Source organism: Thermobia domestica, chromosome 11, assembly GCF_964235325.1.
Source record: "Thermobia domestica chromosome 11, izTheDome1.hap1.1, whole genome shotgun sequence".
NCBI classification, from domain to species: domain Eukaryota; kingdom Metazoa; phylum Arthropoda; class Insecta; order Zygentoma; family Lepismatidae; genus Thermobia; species Thermobia domestica.
Window position 1 is genome coordinate 257562831 of NC_137464.1, and position 24645 is coordinate 257587475.

Sequence of the window (24645 nt, forward strand, 5' to 3'; positions counted from 1 at the left end):
TCCGAATCGCTCAATTTTATGTGAAGTAACCTCCTTCAGTTGTTCACATTTTTGACGAGCGATTTTATTTCACAGTTTTAAATGTATACGTACTCCAGTAATGTGTTCGGTATTTTCAATTTCAAATGTTGGTAACCCTAGCTCCGTAACGTATTCTTTGATTCAATGCTCAACTTCAAAGTTATAGTCACACAGAACACACTGGAAAAAAATTGTAGGTGGCGTACTTAAAAAGGTAGGTAACATGCGTAATTCCTGTAGTTTTTGGACATAACGCACAACAACTGTATAACTGAAAATATATGTTTTATAATAATTTCTGTATAAGTGTTCCATCTGTACGTACTTTCTGTATAAAACAATATAGGCGTTCAGGATCTCACATACAAATGGGCGTATATAACATATACCTGACGAAGGTAATATACATATATGTATGTAATATAAAGAAGACTGTTAGATATCAGACATCTTGCAACGGCATGATGTAACAGCTAAGGGCAGTGATGTAACATATGGATAACGTATGCTCCCTACTGATTTCTGTAGTAAGCAAGAGGATTCCGTATACTTTTACAATATGCCGCTGTCCTGAGAACGGGTTTTTCTCAGTGCAGAATGTAATTCATGCTAGGGTTCTAATCTGGATGATATTTTTGAAATTCCAAAGAAATGCTTTTGGCGTAATATACTCAGTAATAATTTAATATAAATAAAGTAAAGATTTTGTTTGTGTGTTTGTCTGTCTGTGTACAGTCTGGGGACCAGACGAGTGGACCGAGAGTTACCAAATTTTGGTCAGGGTACCATGGCCCAGCCCCCAAATCAAGATGAAACCCTTTTTCAAATTTCGAACCAGAGGGGTCTCAGGGGGCGTTTACCTGAACCGGCTTGGGAACCAGACAAATTGACAGAGTTACCAAATTTTAGTCACGAATACCTTGGTCTATGCTTCCAGACCAGAGTTAAACGTTTTTTTGTCAAAATTCGAACCACGGGGTCTCAGGGGGGCGTTTATCGAGACATATAAAAGTAGTAGAAAGTGACCGATGTTAATGTCGAATTCATAGTTTTCGCGGTCGCTGAAATCAATGGTGAAGCTCCGACCGTATTAACTTCCAAATTCACGCTATTCAGCTCCGGGTCGGGAGTCACCGGGAGAGGGGTTGATACCGAGACATATAAAAGTAATCCAAAATGACCGATGTTAGTGTCAAATCCATAGTTTTCGCGGTCGCTGAAATCAATGGTGATACTCCTACAGGCGTTGACTTCCAAATACAGCCTCCGTGCGAAGCATGGGTATATTCAACTAGTCAGTAATAACGGACTATCCAATAGAAAAAAAATGAAAGATACGTGTCACTGCATTTTACTTCTATACTCCCATTTCTAATATTGAATTATGTAATTTTGCAGTTAACACGGAAACAATTATTCATGAAATGGCTTGACCTGATTTTCAGTTTAGCGTCTCTTTCAACAGCGAGGAAACATGAGACACGGACCTACAGGTTAACGTGAAATCCGAACCACATGAACTCCCACCTGGAACCGAATACAAGTCTCTCACGCCAAAGGTGCGTAAGCTAACTGCTTATCCACAAGGGAGTTAATATCCATGAAATATAAAGAAAATATTAATAGATTTTTTTTGCTAAATATCGTTCGAAGAACATTGTCTCGGGCAGTGAAATATTAAATATTATTTAGATTTTAATAGGTTTACGGAATTTTTAGACTAAGAACCTGTCCGGTTTCAATGATGTGAATAGACTTTGGGAGAGATGTCTGCAATTCAGCTCAAATGTATATACAAGAGACTATGTAGTTTTTATATTGTAAAAGCAAATTGGCCTAAAATGGATGAAACATATTTTTAAAAAAGCACAAAAAAGTTAACATTAAAGTCAAGGGACTTTAATGAAAAAAATGAATTCGTCCACATAGCTCAAAAACTATAATAAGGAGATGGTTAATTGAAAGTTTATTGCAAAGACATAACGAAGAGCTTAAAAACGATATAGTACGTAAGATAAATAGGGATAGAACATTGTCAAAAGTCAAGTTGTTTCAGTAAAATCAACAGTAATGTATATGCATCTTCCGCGAATTACCCTGGGCCCCCCACGCGGAGATTACGTTATTGAAATATCTCACTCTGAATTTGGAATCTCCAGTCTCGATTTAGCACGGAATGTGACTTTTGACCTCATCACGTGGCACCGTCTGGTTCTTATGTCAAACCGGGTAGACTCTTTGTTGGAAAAGTGGACTGTAATATCTCGCTGAACAGTGTAGAGTGAAAAAGTTATATAAGTGTGTAAGCGAATATACTGTATGATTGGAAACGGACGAATTTAGGAATTTAGCTCAAAAATATCACTTCTGTATACTAGTATAGACAATTACTAGTTTTAGATCTAATTAACTATATACAATTACTGGTTTTAGATCTAATTAACTATATACAATTACTGGTTTTAAATCTAATCAACTTTATAATTTTTCCTTCTCTTCCATGTGCTGAATGGTTGAATGAAAATGAACAGAAATGTGCAGACACCAAGGTCTCAGATAAAACCATGTTCTACACCTTCGCACGGACTCTTCCTCCGCCGTCGAAAATATCGAAATCCGTCATCTCCCTTCTTAAGGAATTCAAATGGAATAAGTTTGTGATGGTTGTTGTGCAGCGCCACGCGTGGAAACAAGTGGAAAGTGCTGTCAAGGTAGGTCTTACTATTCTACTTGTTCTGCGATAGTATAGATGTAATTATTACGAGTCTGAAATAGCTATGCACGCAGCAAGGTTACAAACTAACTTCCTTGATAATAAATGGCACCAGCCATATGATCAGAATATTGTAAAACTTTGTCTCATATACAGTGGCGTATTTAGGGGTGAGCTTCCGGGCTTAAGCCCCCCCCCCGAAATCTTACTTACTATAGTAAAGTATTTGAAATATCTTGCAGAATTTTCACATTTTCAGGCAAAGCCCCCCCTCGAAAGTTAGCAAAGCTCCTCCCGAAACAAAATCGTAAATAGCAAAGCTCCTCCCGAAACAAAATCGTAAATACGCCACTGCTCATATAGGTTTGTAGGTAGAGCATTTAATAAAAAGAGCGTCCGGAATCGACTCCCACTATCAGTTTTATTATAAAAGCTTCCACTATAAAAGTATTTTCTCAAAATACTACACAAAATAATCTCCCTAATATGAAAGGTTAGAAATAGGTAGTCTTTACCCTAAGGTCGCAGACAGGATCTCTACAGAGCCCCGTAGCAGGCTAAGCAGAGGGAAATTAAGGAACCAATGATCCGTAGCAAGCAGAGGTAGGTTAAGTGGCCAACAGAGCCCCGTAGCAGGCTAAGCGGTTGAGGTTAGGATTCCCAGACAGAGCCCCGTAGCAGGCTAAGCCAGGAGATAGGATAGGCGTAGTCCCGTAGCAGACTAGAGGCCTGAGGTTAGGTTACTCCAAAAGTCCAGTAGCAGACTAGAGGCCTGGGGTTAGGTTACTCCAAAAGCCCCGTAGCAGACTAGAGGAGGGTCACCAGAAAACTGGTATCGAGTTGTCTTCGTCTATCCAATTTATAGAGTCCTTTGGGTGGCGATGGCGCTGCTGCTCCGATGAAGTCTTCTGCTCCGTGGGAGGGGCCAGAAGCCGTCGTCTGCATGTGACTGTAGATCCATCTGGTGGGAGATCCTCTTGCCGAACCACGTGGTGGTGTTTGTAAACACTGATTGGTGGAATTCTTTGTTTACAACATCACATAGGATATTACAATATAGTTACCAATGCTGCCAATAAATCATGAAGTGCGAGGCGCATCCGAAAAGTAAGTTTCCCAATGGCCTTGAATAGAAACAAAACACAATCTAATGGAAACACTTATTCTGGTAGATACAGAATATGTTTAGCTATTGTTTAACATATGCACCACCGGAATTCAGACATTTGTCATACCATGGTACCAACTTGTCTATAACTGTCTCATAGAACTCGGCCACCTGAGATTGGAACCACTGTTTGACAACCTCCTCCGTCTCATTCTGAAAATGGTGATGCTGACCTGACAAAAAATCTCTTAAGGTGTAAGAACACTAGGGAAGTTCCACTAGCGCATGCACCATCCTAGGACCTTACTCTCTCACGTATATGCAGTCACTTCGTAAAACATACGGTTTCCTAACTATAGGACGCGTAGAAAGGTTACATTCTGGATACGCCTCGTACATAAGCATTAGATTACAAGTATATAGAGGAAACATACTGCCGGGTACAATGATAGAAAACTGCTGAATTGAACCTAGGAGTTGACTTCTGAATAAAATCCAGACTACAGTAAGGCAAAGGGTTATTCTCGGTAGAACCTCTGTCGGACATTTTGGTGATCCTTGAGTGAAAGACGTTCTACAAAAGGAGAAGTGGTGGGCCCGGTATGGACAAGAAAAGAGGTATGTACGCAAAGTCTCTCTAAGTATGATATGACTCTCATCTTAGACTTATTTGTCATTAAGAAGGGAATAAATTAGTGTGTAAAAAGTGAAGACTTGAATTTGTTCATTTACTTCGATCAAATGTTAGTTTATCAGTGCATCCCCAATTTCTTACTACTCTCGCATAATTCTTGTAATGATCCCATGTGTGTATATATAGGGTGTTTTAAAACAACACCGACAACCTTAGGAAAGTGATTCCTGATACCTCTTATACAAATGCAGCTTATAGGCTGCAGAAAACATGAAAAAATGAAGTTTGGAGGTCCACAGCTCCAAACCTATAGGACTTACCGTAGTCTGATCAAGACTTCACTTAGGAACTACTATGCGTGCTATCCAAAAATACATGTTTCAGAATCCTGAGGTACTCACGCAACAATTTTTATAGAGGCAGTTTGGATACGGGCATATAATATGAAGTACTCACTAACTATCTCTACAAAAATTGTTGCGGAAATACCGCAGGATTCTGAAACATGGATATTTGTAAAGGGTACTTACTAGTTCCTAAATAAAGTCTTGTCCCGACTCCGATAGGTCCCATAGGTATTGGATCTATGGATCTTTAAAGTTCACTTTTTCATGTTTTCGGCAGCCTATGAAAGGAAGCATTTGTGCACCCAAGTTGTTCTATAATTTTTGTCTTATCTTGGTGTCAGGAATCACCTCCCAAATGTTGTCGGTGTTCTTTTAATATATATATATATATATATATATATATATATATATATATAGAGAGAGAGAGAGAGAGAGAGAGAGAGAGAGAGAGATTTCTGAGAGGAAAAATATGCAATACTTAAAAAATGTATATAACTTCGCAAACTACTGTAGATCTTAGTCTTAAAGCCAAACATTATCTGATATAACACGATTTTTTAATACTTAAATTGGAAAGAAAAACAGTCAATTTGCTGAAAATATTTATAGATAAAGCCAAATAACAATCGTACAATGTCTATAATAACTCAAATGCCACTACCTCAATAAATAATATTTATAGCAAGTAATTCAAAATTGTAGTAGTTTCCCAATATGAAACGAAACATTTTATTTTACACAAATCTTCTGAATAGCTTGCCTCTTTTCTGATCCTCAATTTATGGTAGGTCATTGACCTTGAATTCTCCTCTGTGTAGTTCTATCAGCCTCTCCATCTTTTGATCTTCGCGGTCGGATGCACCAATTTACTCGTTCCTTTCGCCCTTGAATAATTAGGTCACTGCTGTTATCGTAATTCCCATCTTGTTTTTATTTTCCACTTTATGAATATGCATTACAAGTTGCCAATTAACTTTTTTCAAAATATCAAACTGGAAAAAAATAATGAGAACAGAGACGTAGTATAACAAAGCGATTTTTTTGTGTGTGTGCAGAATATGATATACACACTTCCCGATAGTTACGGAAAACGTATTGTGTTAGATAAATCGCGTCATCAGTGTCATTCATGGTATATTCCAATTTAGTATGAGATCTTTAGTTTGTCGCATACAGATATGGACAATATGCATTTACAGAAGCAACCCGGCACGAAACAGGGAAAAAAATCAATCTCGCTTTCCTTTCTTAATTTAAACACGGAAATGTCACACTGGAGATAGAAAATAATAAGCTATTTATTTTGAAATATGAATAATATAGACAGGAGGGCTTTTTGTGATACTCTGCCGAAAAAAGAGACCCAACCCCAAAAGTCCTTGTAAGCAGTAGCGTACGCAGGAATTTATTTCGGGAGGGCTCCAAACTCAATATCAGGGTATTTTATACTAAAATTCCTGAAATTGCCCCTAAAATTAGGCTAAATCTACACAAAAGTCGTAACTTCAGGGATGGGTTGGTCCGGAACCCTCAGGACCAACCCCTGCCTACGTCCCTGCTTGTAAGTACGCCGTAACTATAATTTCAGGATAAATTAATTTTGCCATATTATAGTGTTGCTAATTAAACATTTATTTATAAAATACGAAGAGATACGTCTGAGTCATTCTTGATAACTCTTGTTAAAGAAATAAACTATCCGTTTTGGGTATTTCTTAAGGACTTATCATATATTATATAGTTATTAATGTTGAAATATAATCCAAATCGATAAAGATACTTTTGAGGACTACGCACTTTTTTTTTTTTATTTTAAGCCTCTGGTAAATTACGCTCATTCTAGACTTAGGAAGAAAATTCGAATAATTTCTCTGAAGAATTTTATGAAAACATTCTACTTAAATTAGGGACACAAGGGCTCAGTGGTGGAGCACTTACCTCTGGTGCATGGGGTCCTTGGTTCGATCCCCAACCAAGTAAATTTGTGGTGGACAACATCGGGTCAGTGGGTTTTCTCGGGATACTCCTGTTTCCTCTAACATTCTCATTCCACCAATTATTCCACCATTCCATTCATTTACTTTAATCATCGTCACCCTTGGCCTAAAGGGCATAATCGTGGAACGTTAAACTGAAGGATTTCATTTCTATTTACCTCCCACATCACTATTCCACCAGTTATTTCATAATAATATTTACGTTTGGTAGTCATCTGTCACCTTTAATCTATAAAGAGAACTTTATTTAATCTATTTAATCTATAAAGATAACTTTATTTAGTCTATGTAATATATACAGAGAACTTTATTTAATTTATTTAATATATAAAGAGAACTTTATTTAATCTATTTAATATATAAAGAGAACTTTATTTAATTTATTTAATATATAAAGAGAACTTTATTTAATTTATTTAATGTATACAGAAAACTTTATTTAATCTATTTAATCTATACAGAGAACTTTATTTAATCTATTTAATCTATAAAGATAACTTTATTTAGTCTATGTAATATATACAGAGAACTTTATTTAATTTATTTAATATATAAAGAGAACTTTATTTAATCTATTTAATATATAAAGATAACTTTATTTAATTTATTTAATGTATACAGAAAACTTTATTTAATCTATTTAATCTATACAGAGAACTTTATTTAATCTATTTAATCTATAAAGATAACTTTATTTAGTCTATGTAATATATACAGAGAACTTTATTTAATTTATTTAATATATAAAGAGAACTTTATTTAATCTATTTAATATATAAAGAGAACTTTATTTAATTTATTTAATATATAAAGAGAACTTTATTTAATTTATTTAATGTATACAGAAAACTTTATTTAATCTATTTAATCTATAAAGAGAACTTTATTTAATCTATTTAATCTATAAAGATAACTTTATTTAGTCTATGTAATATATACAGAGAACTTTATTTAATTTATTTAATATATAAAGAGAACTTTATTTAATCTATTTAATATATAAAGAGAACTTTATTTAATTTATTTAATGTATACAGAAAACTTTATTTAATCTATTTAATCTATACAGAGAACTTTATTTAATCTATTTAATCTATAAAGATAACTTTATTTAGTCTATGTAATATATACAGAGAACTTTATTTAATTTATTTAATATATAAAGAGAACTTTATTTAATCTATTTAATATATAAAGAGAACTTTATTTAATTTATTTAATGTATACAGAAAACTTTATTTAATCTATTTAATCTATAAAGATAACTTTATTTAGTCTATGTAATATATACAGAGAACTTTATTTAATTTATTTAATATATAAAGAGAACTTTATTTAATCTATTTAATATATAAAGAGAACTTTATTTAATTTATTTAATGTATACAGAAAACTTTATTTAATCTATTTAATCTATACAGAGAACTTTATTTAATCTATTTAATCTATAAAGATAACTTTATTTAGTCTATGTAATATATACAGAGAACTTTATTTAATTTATTTAATATATAAAGAGAACTTTATTTAATCTATTTAATATATAAAGAGAACTTTATTTAATTTATTTAATGTATACAGAAAACTTTATTTAATCTATTTAATCTATACAGAGAACTTTATTTAATTTATTTAATCTATAAAGATAACTTTATTTAGTCTATGTAATATATACAGAGAACTTTATTTAATTTATTTAATATATAAAGAGAACTTTATTTAATCTATTTAATATATAAAGAGAACTTTATTTAATTTATTTAATGTATACAGAAAACTTTATTTAATCTATTTAATCTATACAGAGAACTTTATTTAATTTATTTAATCTATACAAAGAACTTTATTTAATCTATTTAATCTGTACAGAGAACTTTATTTAATCTATTTAATATATAAAGAGAACTTTATTGAATCTATTTAATATATAAAGAGAACTTTATATAATCTATTTAATCTATACAGAGAACTTTATTTAACATATTCAATCTATAAAGTGAACTTTATTTAATCTATTTAATCTATAAAGATAATTTAATTTAATCTATACAAAGAACTTTATTTAATTTATTTATATATGAAGAGAACTTTATTTAATCTATTTAATCTATAAATAGAACTTTATTTAATCTATTTAATATAGATATAAAGAGAACTTTGCCACGTACAACTGGAAATATCGTTTCATTTTATTTTTTTCTGAACCGGAAAGCAGACACGGAAACTGTGATCTACTACTTGGGCAGAAAAGGGCATGTACGAAAAACAACTAAGAATGTCAATTGTATACCACGTGAAGGAATTTGGTTTATGTAGTGTAGTATTTTCTTCATTATTATTAAAATCGGTAGCGGTAGCAGTTTTCTACGATTTCCGGTTTTATTAGGGAGAGATTAGAGTGTAATTGGAAAATATTCTTCAAAGTTTAATTGATTGTAGATAACTGCTTCTCGCTATCTATTACAGTTTGTGTTTTATGGCAAACAACGTTAAAACCGGAAGTGGTTGATTTCTGTCATTTCCGGTTTGAATATAGTGTTAAAAGAGAATATGATACCTATCCTTATAATGTTAAATTGATTCGAAAAGAACGCTTTAGGTTATCTCTTACAAGTTTTACTCTGTAGTGATCAACGTTAAAACCGGAAATGGTTGATTTCTTGCACTTCCGGTGGATAGATCAGTTCTATCAACGTACCCGATTCATAACTTTGTACTTTCAACAACCTAAACAACTAAGCAAGACTAATGGAGATCCATTAAATAACTATTGAGATTTTCTGTCTCTTCGAGGACAAACATTCGACCTACCTGGGCAAATGCAAGAAAAGAATTTCGGCAAACTAAACAGCTTCGACATAAGATTTCCCCTAGATATTAAAAAACGTATACTCTTTTCCCAGGATGGCAATATCCTCCAACTTTATATCACTATCCTCTCCTCCTTCTTGGCGAAAATTCTTGCTTTTCTGTCGAAATTCTCTCCGACTTATTGTTGGTTCTTACAAGGGAGGTATACGAACCGTGACAGCTAGATATTTATGAAAATTGGTACACCGACTAATTGTGGATTGCTAATCATCGTGTTGATAGTCACTCGGTGCGGAAATGCCTTGTTTATCTGCAACGTGTAATACATCCTACCAAGCGGTGACCGCGTGAGGCTGTGGCGAGTTATGCCCCAAAAAAGCCGAAAAAAGGCAAAAAATTAAAAAAAAAAAGATGTGCGGAGGTAACCTGTTACCTACGGGAGGGGGACACGTGACCAAGAACACGGCAGTAGTGTCAAACAATCACTGTTGTCATCCCAACACAAACTTATAGTTTTTCAGAAAGAACGTATACCGCTTTATGCCATTAAAACGATTGGCATAATATGTGAAAGAAAATAAGCAAATGGTGGGTTGTCAAATGAGGGAGATGTGAGACTGCAATGTTGAGAAATTATGGGATCCGTACAGAGAAACGAACAGATGTACAACAACAACAAAGCTGCAGAAAGAACAAATATACAGTAGGGAGTAAACTACAACATGCATAGCATCCCGTGACTAACGGCCTTGATACAGTATTCACTCAAAAATGGCACATGTTAGAGTAGTCGTACAAAGAAGAAGCCCCATGTGACATAATGCGGAACTGTGAACAGCAAGTCTTCCTGTAGCGCACCAATTCCAATGGAGTTTGTGCGAAATCGATATGTCTAGTCGTTCCCAAGAGCTATAAAACGAACTGTCTTGGGGTTGCAACACTGCATAAAATCTTGTATGCCTTCCAAACCACTGAAACTACGGCATAGCGCCTGAAAAGAGCACAGAAAAGCTGTGATACGAATGGTAACAAATCTATGGCAAGAAAGTACGTCAGAATCGGTTCGCAAAGATTAATGACATGTGATAGGTGTCAGTCGATAGTATAGGAAACGCTACACTGGCGGATCCACGGGGAGGGCGGAGGGGGCGACCGCCCCCTCCAAAGGTTTTTAAAAATTTACTTCCAGCATTCACCATTGGGAAGGTCTTTTCCCGACCTATCCAAACTATGGGACAAGTCTACCGTTGTCAAGTCAAAATGTGTGGTACTTAATAGTACTTAATACAGACATATTTGAAGTGTGACTACTTCTGTCCCTAGTTCCTTGAGGCGGACACCATAAGCCCCAAAGGAGCGAGAATATGATTCACTCGTTGGACGAACAGTTGTAGGAAGGACGGTAAAACTTTGAACTGAAAAGGTATATTTTAAAATTGTGTCCTAGGAAAAGGATATGGAAATGGAATTCGGATCCCGAAACTTAAAGTACTTTCACCTTGAATAAAGAGAAACAGAGAATCTTCAGCGCTCCTTACCGAAAGCTCTCTGAATCTGAGACTTTTCGGTTGGTTGATTGATTGATATGTATTTATGTCGTTTGTCAAAAGCGATGCTTTACAAAACGATAACTAGAGTTTAAAGTTGGATCTGAACCACTGTAGTACGTTCGATGCTCACTCACCCGGAATGAAACCACAGACAGTGCCGTGCCGTTGGGGGGCGAGCGGGGCGACGGTCCCGGGCGCCGAAGTAAGGCAGCGCAAAATTCTGGAGGAAAAAGAAAAGAAGGGGAAAAAAGAGAGGAAATTGGAATATTTTAGATCAACAGCATTATTTTTCAATCTAATATTTAATTTCACCGAGGTCAGATTTATACTTGGGCACATATATAAAATGGAAGGAAGAGAAGTAACAAAAATGTGCTTAAAAACCAGGAAAAGCAGGGTTTACCTTTGAAAATTTTGTATGCTTCGCGCCAACCATGGTGGCGCTTCGCGGCTAGTCTATCGACCTCACTTATATGTACGGGAGCGCCGTCGTATACTCTCGCCCCCACGGCACGGCACTGACCACCGAACCACATACATCAAAGATCAAAGGTGCGTTCGCTAGCTGCTAGATCAACAAAGAGAGCCGTGATTTTTGGGGTTCAACGCGCAAACATTAGGAAGGGACCAGGAATTCATTGTGACTTTTAATGGCATTTCATCTTTTCTTGGGAAATGACACAAGCTGTTATTGTAATTCATATATAAAAGACGAAGTCCTAAGTGAATAACTTATCATCGCACTGGCCAAACCGCTTAAGCTAGAACTTGAAATTCCAACAGTAGTTAAGATTTATGACGTAGGGTATCAGTAAGAAAAGATTTTTTTTGGAAATTGGAAGAAAGGAAGGGAAATTATTTTAAAAAGATGGGAATCTCTCCAAATCCCTTAATGTTAGAGACTTGAAATTTGGTATTTGGATTTCTTATTGAAAATAATTGTACAAGCGTTTCAACGGTTTTTGATACTTTAGTACAATGGAGAAAACAAGAGGGGGGAGGAAAAAGGGACGCGGATTGCAATTATTATAGTAAGATATCAATATCTAAGAATCTTTGAAAGTTAGAAACATGGAATTTGGTATATGGACTTCCCATTTAAAATAATTCAACACGAATTTCAGCGCTTTTGATATTTTACCTCAAAGGGAAGAAATGGGATGGGAAATATTATTATAAGGTGTCCATATCTCAGGATCCCTTATGGTTAGAAATATGAAAGCTGGTAATTTGATTTTTTTATTTAAAATAATTCAAAATGTATTTGAGCGGGTTCAATTGTATATGAAAACACAAAAGGAAGAACGCGAAATATTGTGCCACAGTATCACGTAGGAGCATTTGCAGCGGCGTAAATCTGTCTTCAACATTGGGGGGAACGGGTAAGACCGTTCCCATATATTTTTAAGCAATATTCAAAATATTTGTGAAGTTGCAAAACAATGCTGTGCAGGGTTCTGGAGAGCAGAGTTTTCATGAACATTGGGAAGCAGGTATATTTGAGGCTTATTCTGGGGGACATAGATTTCATCTCACTTTCCTTTGTAGCAATCGGACACAAATCATCACATTTCTTCCCAAAAGAAAAATTTCAAATCGGATTATTGGGGGGTGCAGTTCCCCCAGTTCCAAGATTTGAGGGGCGTCCTCCTCATGCCACCCAGATTTGCGCCAGTGAGTATTTGCTATATTGTGCGAGGCTGTATGCCAAGCAAATTGGGGGTTTCAGGGCAAATCCCCACCTGAGCGTAGGCTAGTATAATATAATTTTATTGTTGTTGTAGGGATAGCTATAATTATACTATGCTTCGTGGACACCACAAATATAGAGATAGATGAATTTTGTATCAGTATTGATGTATGTATACTTTTTTATCTACTTTTGCGTAGAGCGAGCCTGTCTTTTCTCCCAACTGTTGTCCCGCAATTGTTATTCAAAATATAAATTATTAGAGCAAATTGTACACTCTTTCGTTAAAATGAAGGCCATCGTCAATACATTATTTTCTTTTATGCAAGTGCTGTGCAACACAGTACATCTGATATATTGCAGTGACTATGTGAGAAGTGAATCATGTTACCACCTCGCTTCCAAAACGGAAGTCCGTACTTAATTGAAATTTACAGAAAGCATATACTTTCATATAAAAAAAAATACAAGTTCAGGTCCCAATATGGAATCTGGGAATCAGGTGTACACCCCCTCCAGCCCCGGACTCATATGCGTCCCTTTTATGCAAATTAGAATTCCGGCCACATTCAGGCTACGTTCATCTTCCAGGAAGCGAACCGCCCCTCCCAAACGATCCTTCTGGATCCGCTAGTGAAACGCTAGCATGTGAAACAACAATGAGGATGAAAAACACTGCATTTATGTTACCACTAATATACAGGCGCATGAAAAAATTAACATAATACACCAATTCATAAAACAGAAAAGCCATTGATAGTATGGCAAAATACGTACATTTCTCGCCCTAGCCGCACACTTGATATGACATTTCAACCCCGTTAGTCATTGGAAGCTGTGCATGCTGTGGTTTATCCCTTACTGTACAGTCGTTCCTTCTGGAGTCTTGTTGTTGTTGTTGTTCGTTTGTTCGTTTCATTGTACGGACCCCTTAATTTATCAACTTTAGAGCCTCATATCTTCCTTATTTGGCAAGACTGATAACAAACCTTTTGATTATTTTCTTTTACTTTTTATGTAAATTGGTTTAATGCCATCAAGCGGTATACGTTCTATTTGAAAATCTATAAGTTTGTGTTGGGATGGAAACAGTGATTGTTTGACACTACTGCCGTGTTCTTGGTCACGTGTCCCTCTCCCGTAGGTATCAGGTTACCAGCACACATTTGTTTTATTATTATTATTTTTTTGCCTTTTTCCGGCCTTTTTGGGGGTATAACTCGGCACAGCCTCTCCCAGTCATTGCTTGGTGGAATGTATTAAACGTTGCAGGTAAACAAGGCATTTCTGCAGCGAGTGACTATCACCACGATGATTAGCGATTCACAATCAGTCGGTGTACCAATTTTCGTAAATATCTAGCTATCACGGTTCGCATACCTCCCTTGTTAGAAGGGAAAGGCTTAACTTCGATCATTGATACACTGTTGGTTATGGTTCCCTTCTTACAACAAAGTAAGTTGGGTTGCATAGACATCAAGGCGTTTTACAAACAAACAACATTATTATTTTGCTACCAATTATTTTTAATACATTGAAATAATCGACTGTATTTATTTACAAGAAGTGTAGGTATTTCGGGTTGACTTCGTTACTGATTGAATTGAGATTTATTTACTAGAAACATCTTTTATGTCTTTGCAACAAATTTATGCATGTTCCTCAAAATGCTATCTAATACTTGAATGAAACAATCTAAAAATGAAACTAATCTTATGGTGATGAGTCGCAGGAAAATGAGTGAACTGTTTGAAATTCTTACTATCAAGTATTTCAAACTGGATTTAATAATGCTAGTTTAATTCAAGGGCGTGTCCAGTTTATGGATTATCAACATTTATGTGAAAAATAAAGTGTCTCTCGAACTCAATTTCACGGTTTATCAATATGTTAACAACTACTGCTCTATATTAAAACTAAAATCATTATCCATTAGCTGTATATTGGAGTTCAACAAACATCATTGTAATATATATAACTACATGAACTGACATAAAATAAAGGGGTACTTCCGGTTGGCGTGGAAAGTTGAACTTGCGTATGATTGTAGCTTTCTGGGACTAACCCACAGGAAAGTTGCCAAAAGTGAATATTTTTTTTAAAAAAAAAATTATTTTTAGGGGATCTAAAAGATGGTGAAGAAATAACTCATGTTATTTAAGTGAGCTCTTTTGGACATATAATCTCATATTTTCGGTACTTCAAATTCGAATAGAAACTTGAAATTCGGTATTCTTGTACGTTTGCGTTAGCGTTACCCAAGTAAATCACCAAAAATAAAATTTCCCAACTTTAGAGTGGTTTTGTGGAGAACTGAAAAATTTTCCCCACGTTATTTACATGAGATTTCTTCCACACCCCAAAATGTTTAAGCACTTCCGGAAGGATTAGAATAATGAAATTTGACATGATTGTAGCCTTTCGGTACTAAAACACAGGAAAATTGCCAAACTGCCAAAACTGGATGGGCGGTATTCAGAGAGAATTCGTTAATCGAGTTCTAGTCACAGTCTAGTTAGTAGCATACTAAATCTTTACTAAGGAAGTTGCACTTTATGGTATTCAGAGTCTACTTTGAATACAACTAAAAAGATGATTTGGGTCAACTTATATAACCCCAATGCATCGGGTGAGAAAAATAAATGTGGCAACTACGGAAAAGTAGATCAGCGCATGCGTAGTCTGTAAAAATTGAAACACATGAAATACGAAATGTGTCGCACACTAAACCGTGGATAAAAGATTAGCTTCTGCTTTAAATTAATTAGTCACATGTGATTAACTTCGTCAAATACTACGTCCTAATCACAGACTCTGAATACAATTTTGATAACCATCCCTTAGTCAACCTCGTAGTCTGGCGTTAATCAGACGTCAAAACGACTCTGCATAAGGCCCAATATTTTTAGTTTTTAGGGGGTCTAAAGAGGGAATGAAAAATCTCCATACACATTAATCCCAAATTATTTTTGTTTCAGAATTTCATAATTCCTTCTAAAGTTATTGATTCTGACCTCGTGTAATACATTTTGAAGATTTTAGTACAGGGTGTTCAATATACAATGCAACCCGGAGTTTGGGATAGTAGAACTTTTTAAACTGAAATGATACACAAATAATGGTTACACCAAAATGAAGCCTTGTTCATGCATTTATTTTTAAACTAGGAAGCAACGATTGAAGTACACTAGGAACCACACACTGTTGCCAGGTGTAATGGAAGGTGTAAATCTTTTTTTTTTTTTTTTTTGCAAAACATGTAAATTGACTCATAACTCATACGTATGGATGTTCTATCGTTAATTTTCAGTTTGTTTAGTTGGAGTAGCTACGAAACTATGGAGCAGGAAAAAGAATTTTTCATTTCCACCGATAACTAATGGGATGAGGTCTCTGTAAGGGGGAACTAGGAAAATCGTAGTTTTCATAAATTAACACTCTGAATTGGCAACCCTGCTGATGTTTCAGTGCATCAAAAGGTGTATTAAGGATCTATCTACATTATGCAATTCCTGAAAACAACGAAAAAGAAACTGAAATTATCATGATAAAACTTTTACTTGCATGCACCCGGCAACACTGTTATTCATTTCTATGGGTCTACTTAAAGCAAGAGGTATACAAGAATAATTCTCGAACTATTCAAGACCTGGAAACGAACATTCGCAGTGCCATTGAGAACATTAACACTTATACTCTTCGTAAAGTTGCTGCCAAATTGGTGAAACATCTGAACCAGTGATTGAATCAAACAGGTGGCAATTCCAAAATCTGCTGTAGAGCTGGTAACTCAGTTCTGATAGTAGCAGTGTTGCCAGGTGCATGTAAGTAAAAGTGTTATTATGATAATTTCAAAGTTTGTTTTTCATTATTTTCAGGAATTGCATAATGTAGAAAGATCCTTAACACTTTTTGATGCACTGAAACATCAGCAGAGTTGCCAATTCAGAGTGTTAATTTATAAAAACTACGATTTCCCTAGTTCCCCCTTACAGAGACCTCATCCCATTAGTTATCGGTGGAAATGAAAAATTCTTTTTCCTGCTCCATAGTTTCGAATCTACTGCAACTAAACAAACTGAAAATTAACGATAGAACATCCATACATATGAGTTATGAGTCAATTTACATGTTTTGCAAAGAAATTGATTTGCATCTACGGTTACACCTGGCAACACTGTGTAGTTCCAAGTGTACCTCAATCGTTGCTTTCTAGTTAAAAAATATATGAATGAACAAAGCTTCATTTTGGTATAACCATTATTTGTGTATTACTTCAGATTCAAAAGTTCTACTATCCCAAACTCCGGGTTGCATTGTATGTTGGACACCCTGTAGTAGCAGATGGACTATTAGCAGGTCCTTATTGTGAAAGACGAAATAAATCCACAACAAATAATCCACAGGCAAAAATTGATCTTAAAAAAATAAATTGTTCCCGTTTGGGAACAATGGGATTAAATGGGTAACTGAGCGCTTTCTTGAGATAGAAAATCTCATCTTTTAGGTAGTTGAAATACGACAAAAAAAATTAAAAAGCTGATACTTAAGAGGTGCGAGGTCGTAGGCCGAGCAAATGCTGGGGTCTGGGGGCGAAGCCCCCAGCTATCCAAAAGTAAGTCTATTATAAAACAATAATATATTAAATGAACCTAACTTATGTAGCAACAACTATACGATACAGAAACATTTAGTGCTGAGAAGAAATGATGAAATGTAGCAAAAAACAATGTTTATTTAGATGATGTATGAAAGTAAACAAAAATATTACGATGTCTTACAAAAATAGAATGATATGTTTAAACAAGAAATAATTTATTAAAATATTGGCTGAAGTACTCGTTCTTCGTGCGGGGATAATAACGTTTTAGAAGTATATAAACCCTCTTCCTTCCTTTAACGATCTGTTAAAAATTTTAATGAAAAAATGTTTGTGTTTTCTATCTGTGAGTTTCACTTCTCGAAACAGCACCAATAGCGGGGTTGTTTAGAACTAAACGCTTTCTTCTTGATATTGTCATCAGCCGACATCACTTAGGTGTTCTCACGGGCGGCGATTAGGGGGGCAAGAGGGGACACTTCCACTTTCTGAAATCATCCATTAATGTGTATAGTTTTGTTAGGAAATGTGAACTTTTTATATGTATTACTGGTTCATAGAAAGAAAATAGTCATATAATATTTGCCGTTTGCGTTAGTCCGTATTGGTTATTTGTCTTCCTGTGGAGTTAAGAAAGTTACAGGAATTGCGTTTTAATTGACATGGAAAGGTCTCAAAAATTAAGGTATTGTAGCGCAGCAATTCCAGCGTACTTTGAGTTCTTCTTACGATATCTTCGATATCTTTCGATACTTTCGATACCTTAATCAGTCGCTTTGAAACTAATTGACAAAACATTTCGCCAGAAAAGAAAAGTCTTTCAGAGGTTATTCATTCTCTCATTGCATATTCTTTAATTTGCAATTAATGTATTTTCTTCTTTCTAATAATAAGGAATATTGATTAAAAAGAGAGTAACAAGAAGCAAGTTCTACCTTTTCCATTGTTATGTCTGCAGCATTTATGATATTCCGCAGTTACAATTTCGTGATGAAAGAAAAAATGTTATATTTTTTTACTAGCAGACACAGCAATGATATACCTTTTTGTTCGCTTTTCTTTCTTTGAACAGAAAACAAAAATAAATAAATAAACATTATTTTCGCCACACTTTACGACTATTTTGGATTCTGTATTTTAACTGAAAAAGATAGTATCGTATTAGCTATACAACCTATCTCAAAGTGTTAGAAACAACCAGGAAAACTAACATTGATATATAAATATTTACACTGAGAAAAATGTAGGTGGCGTACGTAAAGTCGTACTTTACATTTCTAAATTATGTAGTTATTGGACTTAACGTAAAGCAGACGTATAACTGAAAACGCATGTTTTATAATACTTTCTGTATAAGTGTTCCATCTGCACCTACTTTCCGTATGAAACAATATAAGCATTCAGGATCTCACATACAAATGGACGTATATAACATATAGCTGACGAAGGTAACATAAGTATATGCACGTGATATACGGAAAACTGTTAGATGTCAGACATCCTGTAACGGCATGATGTAACATCTGAGGGCAGTGCCTATGTAGCGTACGGATAACGTATGCTTCGTCCTGATTTATGTAGTAAGCAAGGGGATTCCGTATATTTGTACAATATACCGCTGTCCGGAGAACGGATTTTTCTCAGTGCAGATCATGTCTTGCCTCCTCACTTCTAACGTCCAATCGCCGCCACTGGGTGTTGTATACAAAAGTAGGAAAGAAATCGAGAATATTTGTACTGGAAATGGAAAGTCGGTTTAAATGGAATTTTTCATTCAGATTCTTGAAGTCAAAAGTTTACAGTTTATCGAAATATTATTATATTTAAGTAAGTTCGTTGAAAGTTAGAAGTGTTACAGTAAAAATGTTTCAACTGCTATGTTTTTCATATTAATATTCGAATGGTTGTCGTCAAAACGAGCATGTTACTACCTGAATTACTAATGAAATTACAAAGGTGTGATAGAGAGAGATGTCATTTGAATTTGTTCATTATAGTTGGAGTTATTGGTGAGTTTTTTATTTCTCTTATAATTTCTAGTATGAGAAGTTACAATATGTAGATAAGCTGGTGTAATAAAATTATTTGAAAGGTATTTGATTTATCTTACATTTGAAATGTGAATTATTAAACTATTAATATTAAACATTTTCAATTTACATCAAAGTAAGAGGCAGCTATGGCCTATGGAACCCGGAGATTCAATGCTGCGTTCACAAAAGCTCTCCATTGACTTCTATCCTTAGCCAACTGGATCCAGTTTCCACTTTGTATTCCTATTTCTGCGAGATCCATCTTAATATTATCCTCCCATCTGCGCCTAGGTCTTCCTAATAGTCGTTTTCCGATTGGACTTCCAGTCAAGACTTTGAAAGCGTTTCTACTTTCTTCCATTCTAGCTACATGACCCGCGCACCTAAGCCTCCTAGACTTGATGACCCTAACAATGTTTAGTAAACGGTATAAATTATGTAGTTCCTCGTTATGAAGTTTCCACCATTCCCCATTCCCGTTCTTCTTAGGTCCGAATATTCGTCTCAAGATCTTGTTCTCAAATACTTTCAGTCTATGTTCTTCCCTCAAAGTAAGCGACCATGTTTCGCAACCCTACAGAACAATAGGTATGATTATTGTTTTATATATTTTAAGCTCAAATTCCTCGACAGAATTCGCGACGACAAGAGATTTTGAACCGAATAGTAACACGAATTCCCTGCTGTTATCGACTTTTAATTTCTTCGTGAATATGATTTTCGTGTGTTAATATTGATCTTAGATATTTGAAAGTATCCACTTTTTCAAAAGTATTATTTGATATTTTAACGCATCCATAATTTGCTGTATTCCGGTCCCGACGCACTTCCATGTATTTAGTTTTCTCTGCCTTTACTTCTAAACTCATGTCCCTGCAAGCGTTTAATAAGATCTCTGCATTTCTTTCTATTGTTCTCCTATCATCCCCTATTAAATTTACATAATCAGCATATGCCATAACCTGGTGAATACCGTTCAACTGTAGGCCCTGGTTGCTATCTTTGTTTTTCGTTATAGCATATTAACTATATTTAGTAATTAATATAATTCTGAATCTGCCAAAAGCCTTGCTGTGTGGTTGTGTGGATATTAACAGAAACTACAAAGTTTAATTTTTATACTTTACTCCGTACTTTTCCACTAGCACTCGCAAACGACTTGTAAGTTTCTTTTCTTGGTAAAAAAAAATCTTACAGTTAGTGCTTCTTTTCAAATCTACCAGTTAGTCAAACATATATGTAATGCACGGAACTAGTTGCGAACTTCATGCTTGTTGTTGAAAACTTTTAAACAAAATTATCAAGTTTGCTGTCTTTTCGGTTCCCACCTGTTTCTTAGCGATTATTGAATAAAACGAAACTAGGAGAAGATATTTCACGTCAGCTCTGAATCCTTGTGCAGTTCGATAACTGAAAATAAATCATTGTTATTTCTCTGTTTGACGGTTTTTTGTCACTGTTCGTATGTTCACATCTCTATCGTTACTGCAGAATCAAAATATGGCTCATTAAATAGTTTCCTTCAGATTTAATACTTTAAACTCAAAGGAAAAAAGTTTGAAAATATCGCATTCTTAGAAATTCAGAAATACCTTTCTTTCCTTTATCTCTTAACTCAATTCCTATAAGTTTTTCTTATCTAACAAGGATGTCAAGAGTAATGAGCTTGGGCAAAAAAAAAAAAAAAAAAATCAGCGAAGTCTAAATTTGGAAATAACTGCTTGTCTTTTATCTCCTGCAATTGAAGTTTAAACTCTTTCCATATTCTTACTAAGTCTTCTATTGTGCCATTAAAGGGCCCTGTGTAATAACAAGGTAAGTGGAATTACCTCGGTTTGTGGTAAAACATAGGAAAACAAGGTGCATGGACTTATCTTCTTTTTCCGTTGCTTTGTTTCTAGTGCGTATTCGAAGCGTCAGTTGTGAGGAAAAACAGTATTCGCCCTTTCCTGACGTGGATAACAGAGGGTGCCACTGTCTGTGGTTAGTGAAGAACGCACTGCTACAGGCACGTAGCCAAGGGGTGGGTCCCGGAGGTCTGGACCCCCCCCCTCGAGACCAGAAATGAAAAAGATTAAGGAAGGATGAAACAAAAAGAAATGAGAAAAAGAAGAATCAGCGTTAAAAATTAAAAGCTACAGCAAGAGTTTTCGTTACTTTTTCTTATGAGGAGCTTTTTGTGGAGGAAATGGGGGAGGGGGTAATTTAAAAATGGATTCCATCTAATTGCATGCCAATCCTATGGAATACAAATGGCCATCTATAAACCGGTTCGATCAGATAGACTCTCAGATAGAACTTAAGAAATGCCCCCAATCACCAATATTATGAGCATGGCAACATAGATTCCAGTTACACTTTTCAATTTCACGGCAACACTAATCTCTTTTAAAGGATGTCTTTACTGCCGAAAGAGATCTCGTTGCTATCTTTGACGACATTAAATGAAGATAAGAATAAAGAAGAAGAAAGAAGACAAGAAGATCGTAGTTCAAATGACCTCGGAAGACTATATCTTTTCCAATACAATTTTTATATTCTTTTGCTCGAGATTTCTTCACAGTTTGTTATTAAAATGCTTACTAATATATCCTCATTTTATTGTCCTAACAAATCAATATGGATATGTTGCCAGTAAAGTAGTTTAGATGGATCGAGCCCCTGGTGTGTAAGCACAGTATTTCATGTCACATCCCCCCCCCTTCCATTGCGAAATTCTGGCTAAACGAATCAAGATATGTTGCCAGTAAAATAGTTTAGAATGATCCAGCCCCTGGTGTGGTAACTACAGTATTTCATCAAGGATCCCCCCCTATTACGAAATACTGGCTACGTGCCTGACTGATACTGATATATGAAAGGAGATGACGCGACGTGTATGTGTAAAAGTGTTTTTGAGAGTCGATTGAAGTGAAATCATTGGTATGGAGACACATTTGACACTTTTCTTCCGAAATGGACAAGATCGACGCAGTCGAAGAAGAATGACAGATGCGGAAGGAAAGAATTTAAAAAATCGTGACCTCTAGCAAAAAATATAGCAAAATCAAGGTGAAATGCAGGGTTTTGTTTGTTTCCTTGACGTTAATGTGGAGATTAAAATAGTGCTGTCGAACATCTGGATTTGGGCAAATTCGGATTTTGAAACATTTGAATTTCGGATATCCGGATTCGGATTTAAATCCGGATTTCAGATGTCGGATTTTGAAAATTCAAAGTCCTGATTCGTAATCCGGATTTGTAATTCGCAAATCCAATTTACTAGAAAATCTAGCAAGGGGTGAAAATCCCCCACATAGATCTGTATCAGTTTCGGAAACGTACAGTTGTGTAGGAGAAAAAACCTATTCGGTGCAAATACTACCCCTAGACACCATTCTGTCCTCCTTCAAGAAACCAGCCAAATCCGGAATCAAGGATTCAAAAAAGATGGAAGCTCTGCTTCGAGTTGCTACTTTTGTTCAGTAGCAGTTTTACAAAAACGTACTTGAACCCTGCTGATGTTTTTGTATCTGCGCTCCCGGGTTCTGAATCTGAAATGGACTTATCAGACGTGTAGTTTTAAACAAGGATCAGGACAGTGCAGTTTCTGAATTTTCTTGGCTACAACGCTCAGGTTATTGTATATTTTATATACTCGTGTGTTGCAATATATAAACGTCACACACGTCGTTTTGTGTTCCCACCGTCCTTTTTCTTCCCAACTACTTTAGTATATGTAATACCAAGGTACATGCTCACTTTTCCATCTCCGTTATGTATTATTCCGCTTTTTCTATTCGCCATTTAATGCTCCAAAGTACAGACCAGGTGTTACACCATTTTTCTCCATAGCCATATATACACAGATTTACTACTGTTAATTACTACGTTGCACGTTAAGTTTATATGATTTGTAACTTAAAACCTCCATTTTCACTTACCTTGTTATTGCAGAAGGCTCATCAATTATTCTCCTGCACTTGATCAAGTGCAGTAGCCATTAAAATGATATAACACATCTTCACTTTTTCGATTTAGCGCCAGCTGACTCAAATACTAATCAGTTTTCTTCTTCACGTATTTTTTGAATTGTTGACCAACTGTTAACATACTTCTGCAAAGAATCTACAAAACTATTCCATCTTACCTCTGTTAGAAGAGCAAGTTCAGGTCCACAACTTCTCTATATACCACACTTGTAAAGTGGTAGTACTTGTATTTGCAACACTGACTATATGTTTCTTCATGTGAGGAAACAATGACTGCATGTCATAAGCAGATACGTTTGATACATGAGCTGAACCCCATATGTCTTACCTGCTTTTTTCGATTTTTTGTCTCATCTTTATAACATGAATTACTTAGGAGGCAACCAAAACGAATTTAAAAAATCAAATTGCTTGATTTAAAATAAAAGCAACCTTGGTCTCTACTCTACTAGAATCGAGACGAGGTGAGATTTTTTCGTTTTGAGGGCAATGCTACACTGTACTTCGTTCCGTTATAGAAAACAACACAATTTTATTTCAGTATACAAGTTTAAAAATATATCTTCGTAGAAATGGGTTAACATTTGAGCGCTTACCTCAAGAACGAACATTCATTCTTGAACATCATGGTGAATAGGTCTATGAACATACCGATAGGAGGGAAATCCCAACTACGCATATTTTGCATTTAGACATTCTGCAACTTTTTAAATCTTTAGAAGTTTCGATTAACTGTTCGTCTTCGACTTACGATCGGTTGAAAAGGTTAGGGAGATGGTTATTATTATACTTAAGAAGATAGATTTTTAAGAATTAAAGATTTAAAATTAATGATGAAAATTTATATACAGGTAAAGGATACTCTTAGTTAAAATTCGTAAGAAATTTAAACTGCAAACTCTCACTAATTCGTTTGAATTAAACAAATTAAATGCTATTCATAGAGGCTTATTCATATGATGTAAGCGAAGAGTTATCTAGAATAGCAGAATGCAGAATTTCTAGCTCATACCAAAACGCTGTCAGTTTGAAACTCGGGAATTGGCTTAAATGAGCAGTATTGGAAATCGAGACCAGGGTTCTTCAGTCAGCAAACAGCAGAAATCTCAGTAGACATGAAATGAAGGTTATACACAAAATTCTATGAAAGAGAAACAGATTCTGGGATAG

At 35.2% G+C, this 24645-nt stretch overlaps 1 protein-coding gene across 1 annotated transcript in view; it reads left to right on the plus strand.

Annotated features, from left to right (window-relative positions):
- Positions 1-24645, plus strand: part of Gyc32E (Guanylyl cyclase at 32E) — a 423433-nt gene that overhangs the window by 210206 nt on the left and 188582 nt on the right. Inside the window, 1 exon segment of the mRNA XM_081732832.1 lies at positions 2553-2732. Coding sequence (XP_081588958.1) covers positions 2553-2732 — 180 coding nt within the window.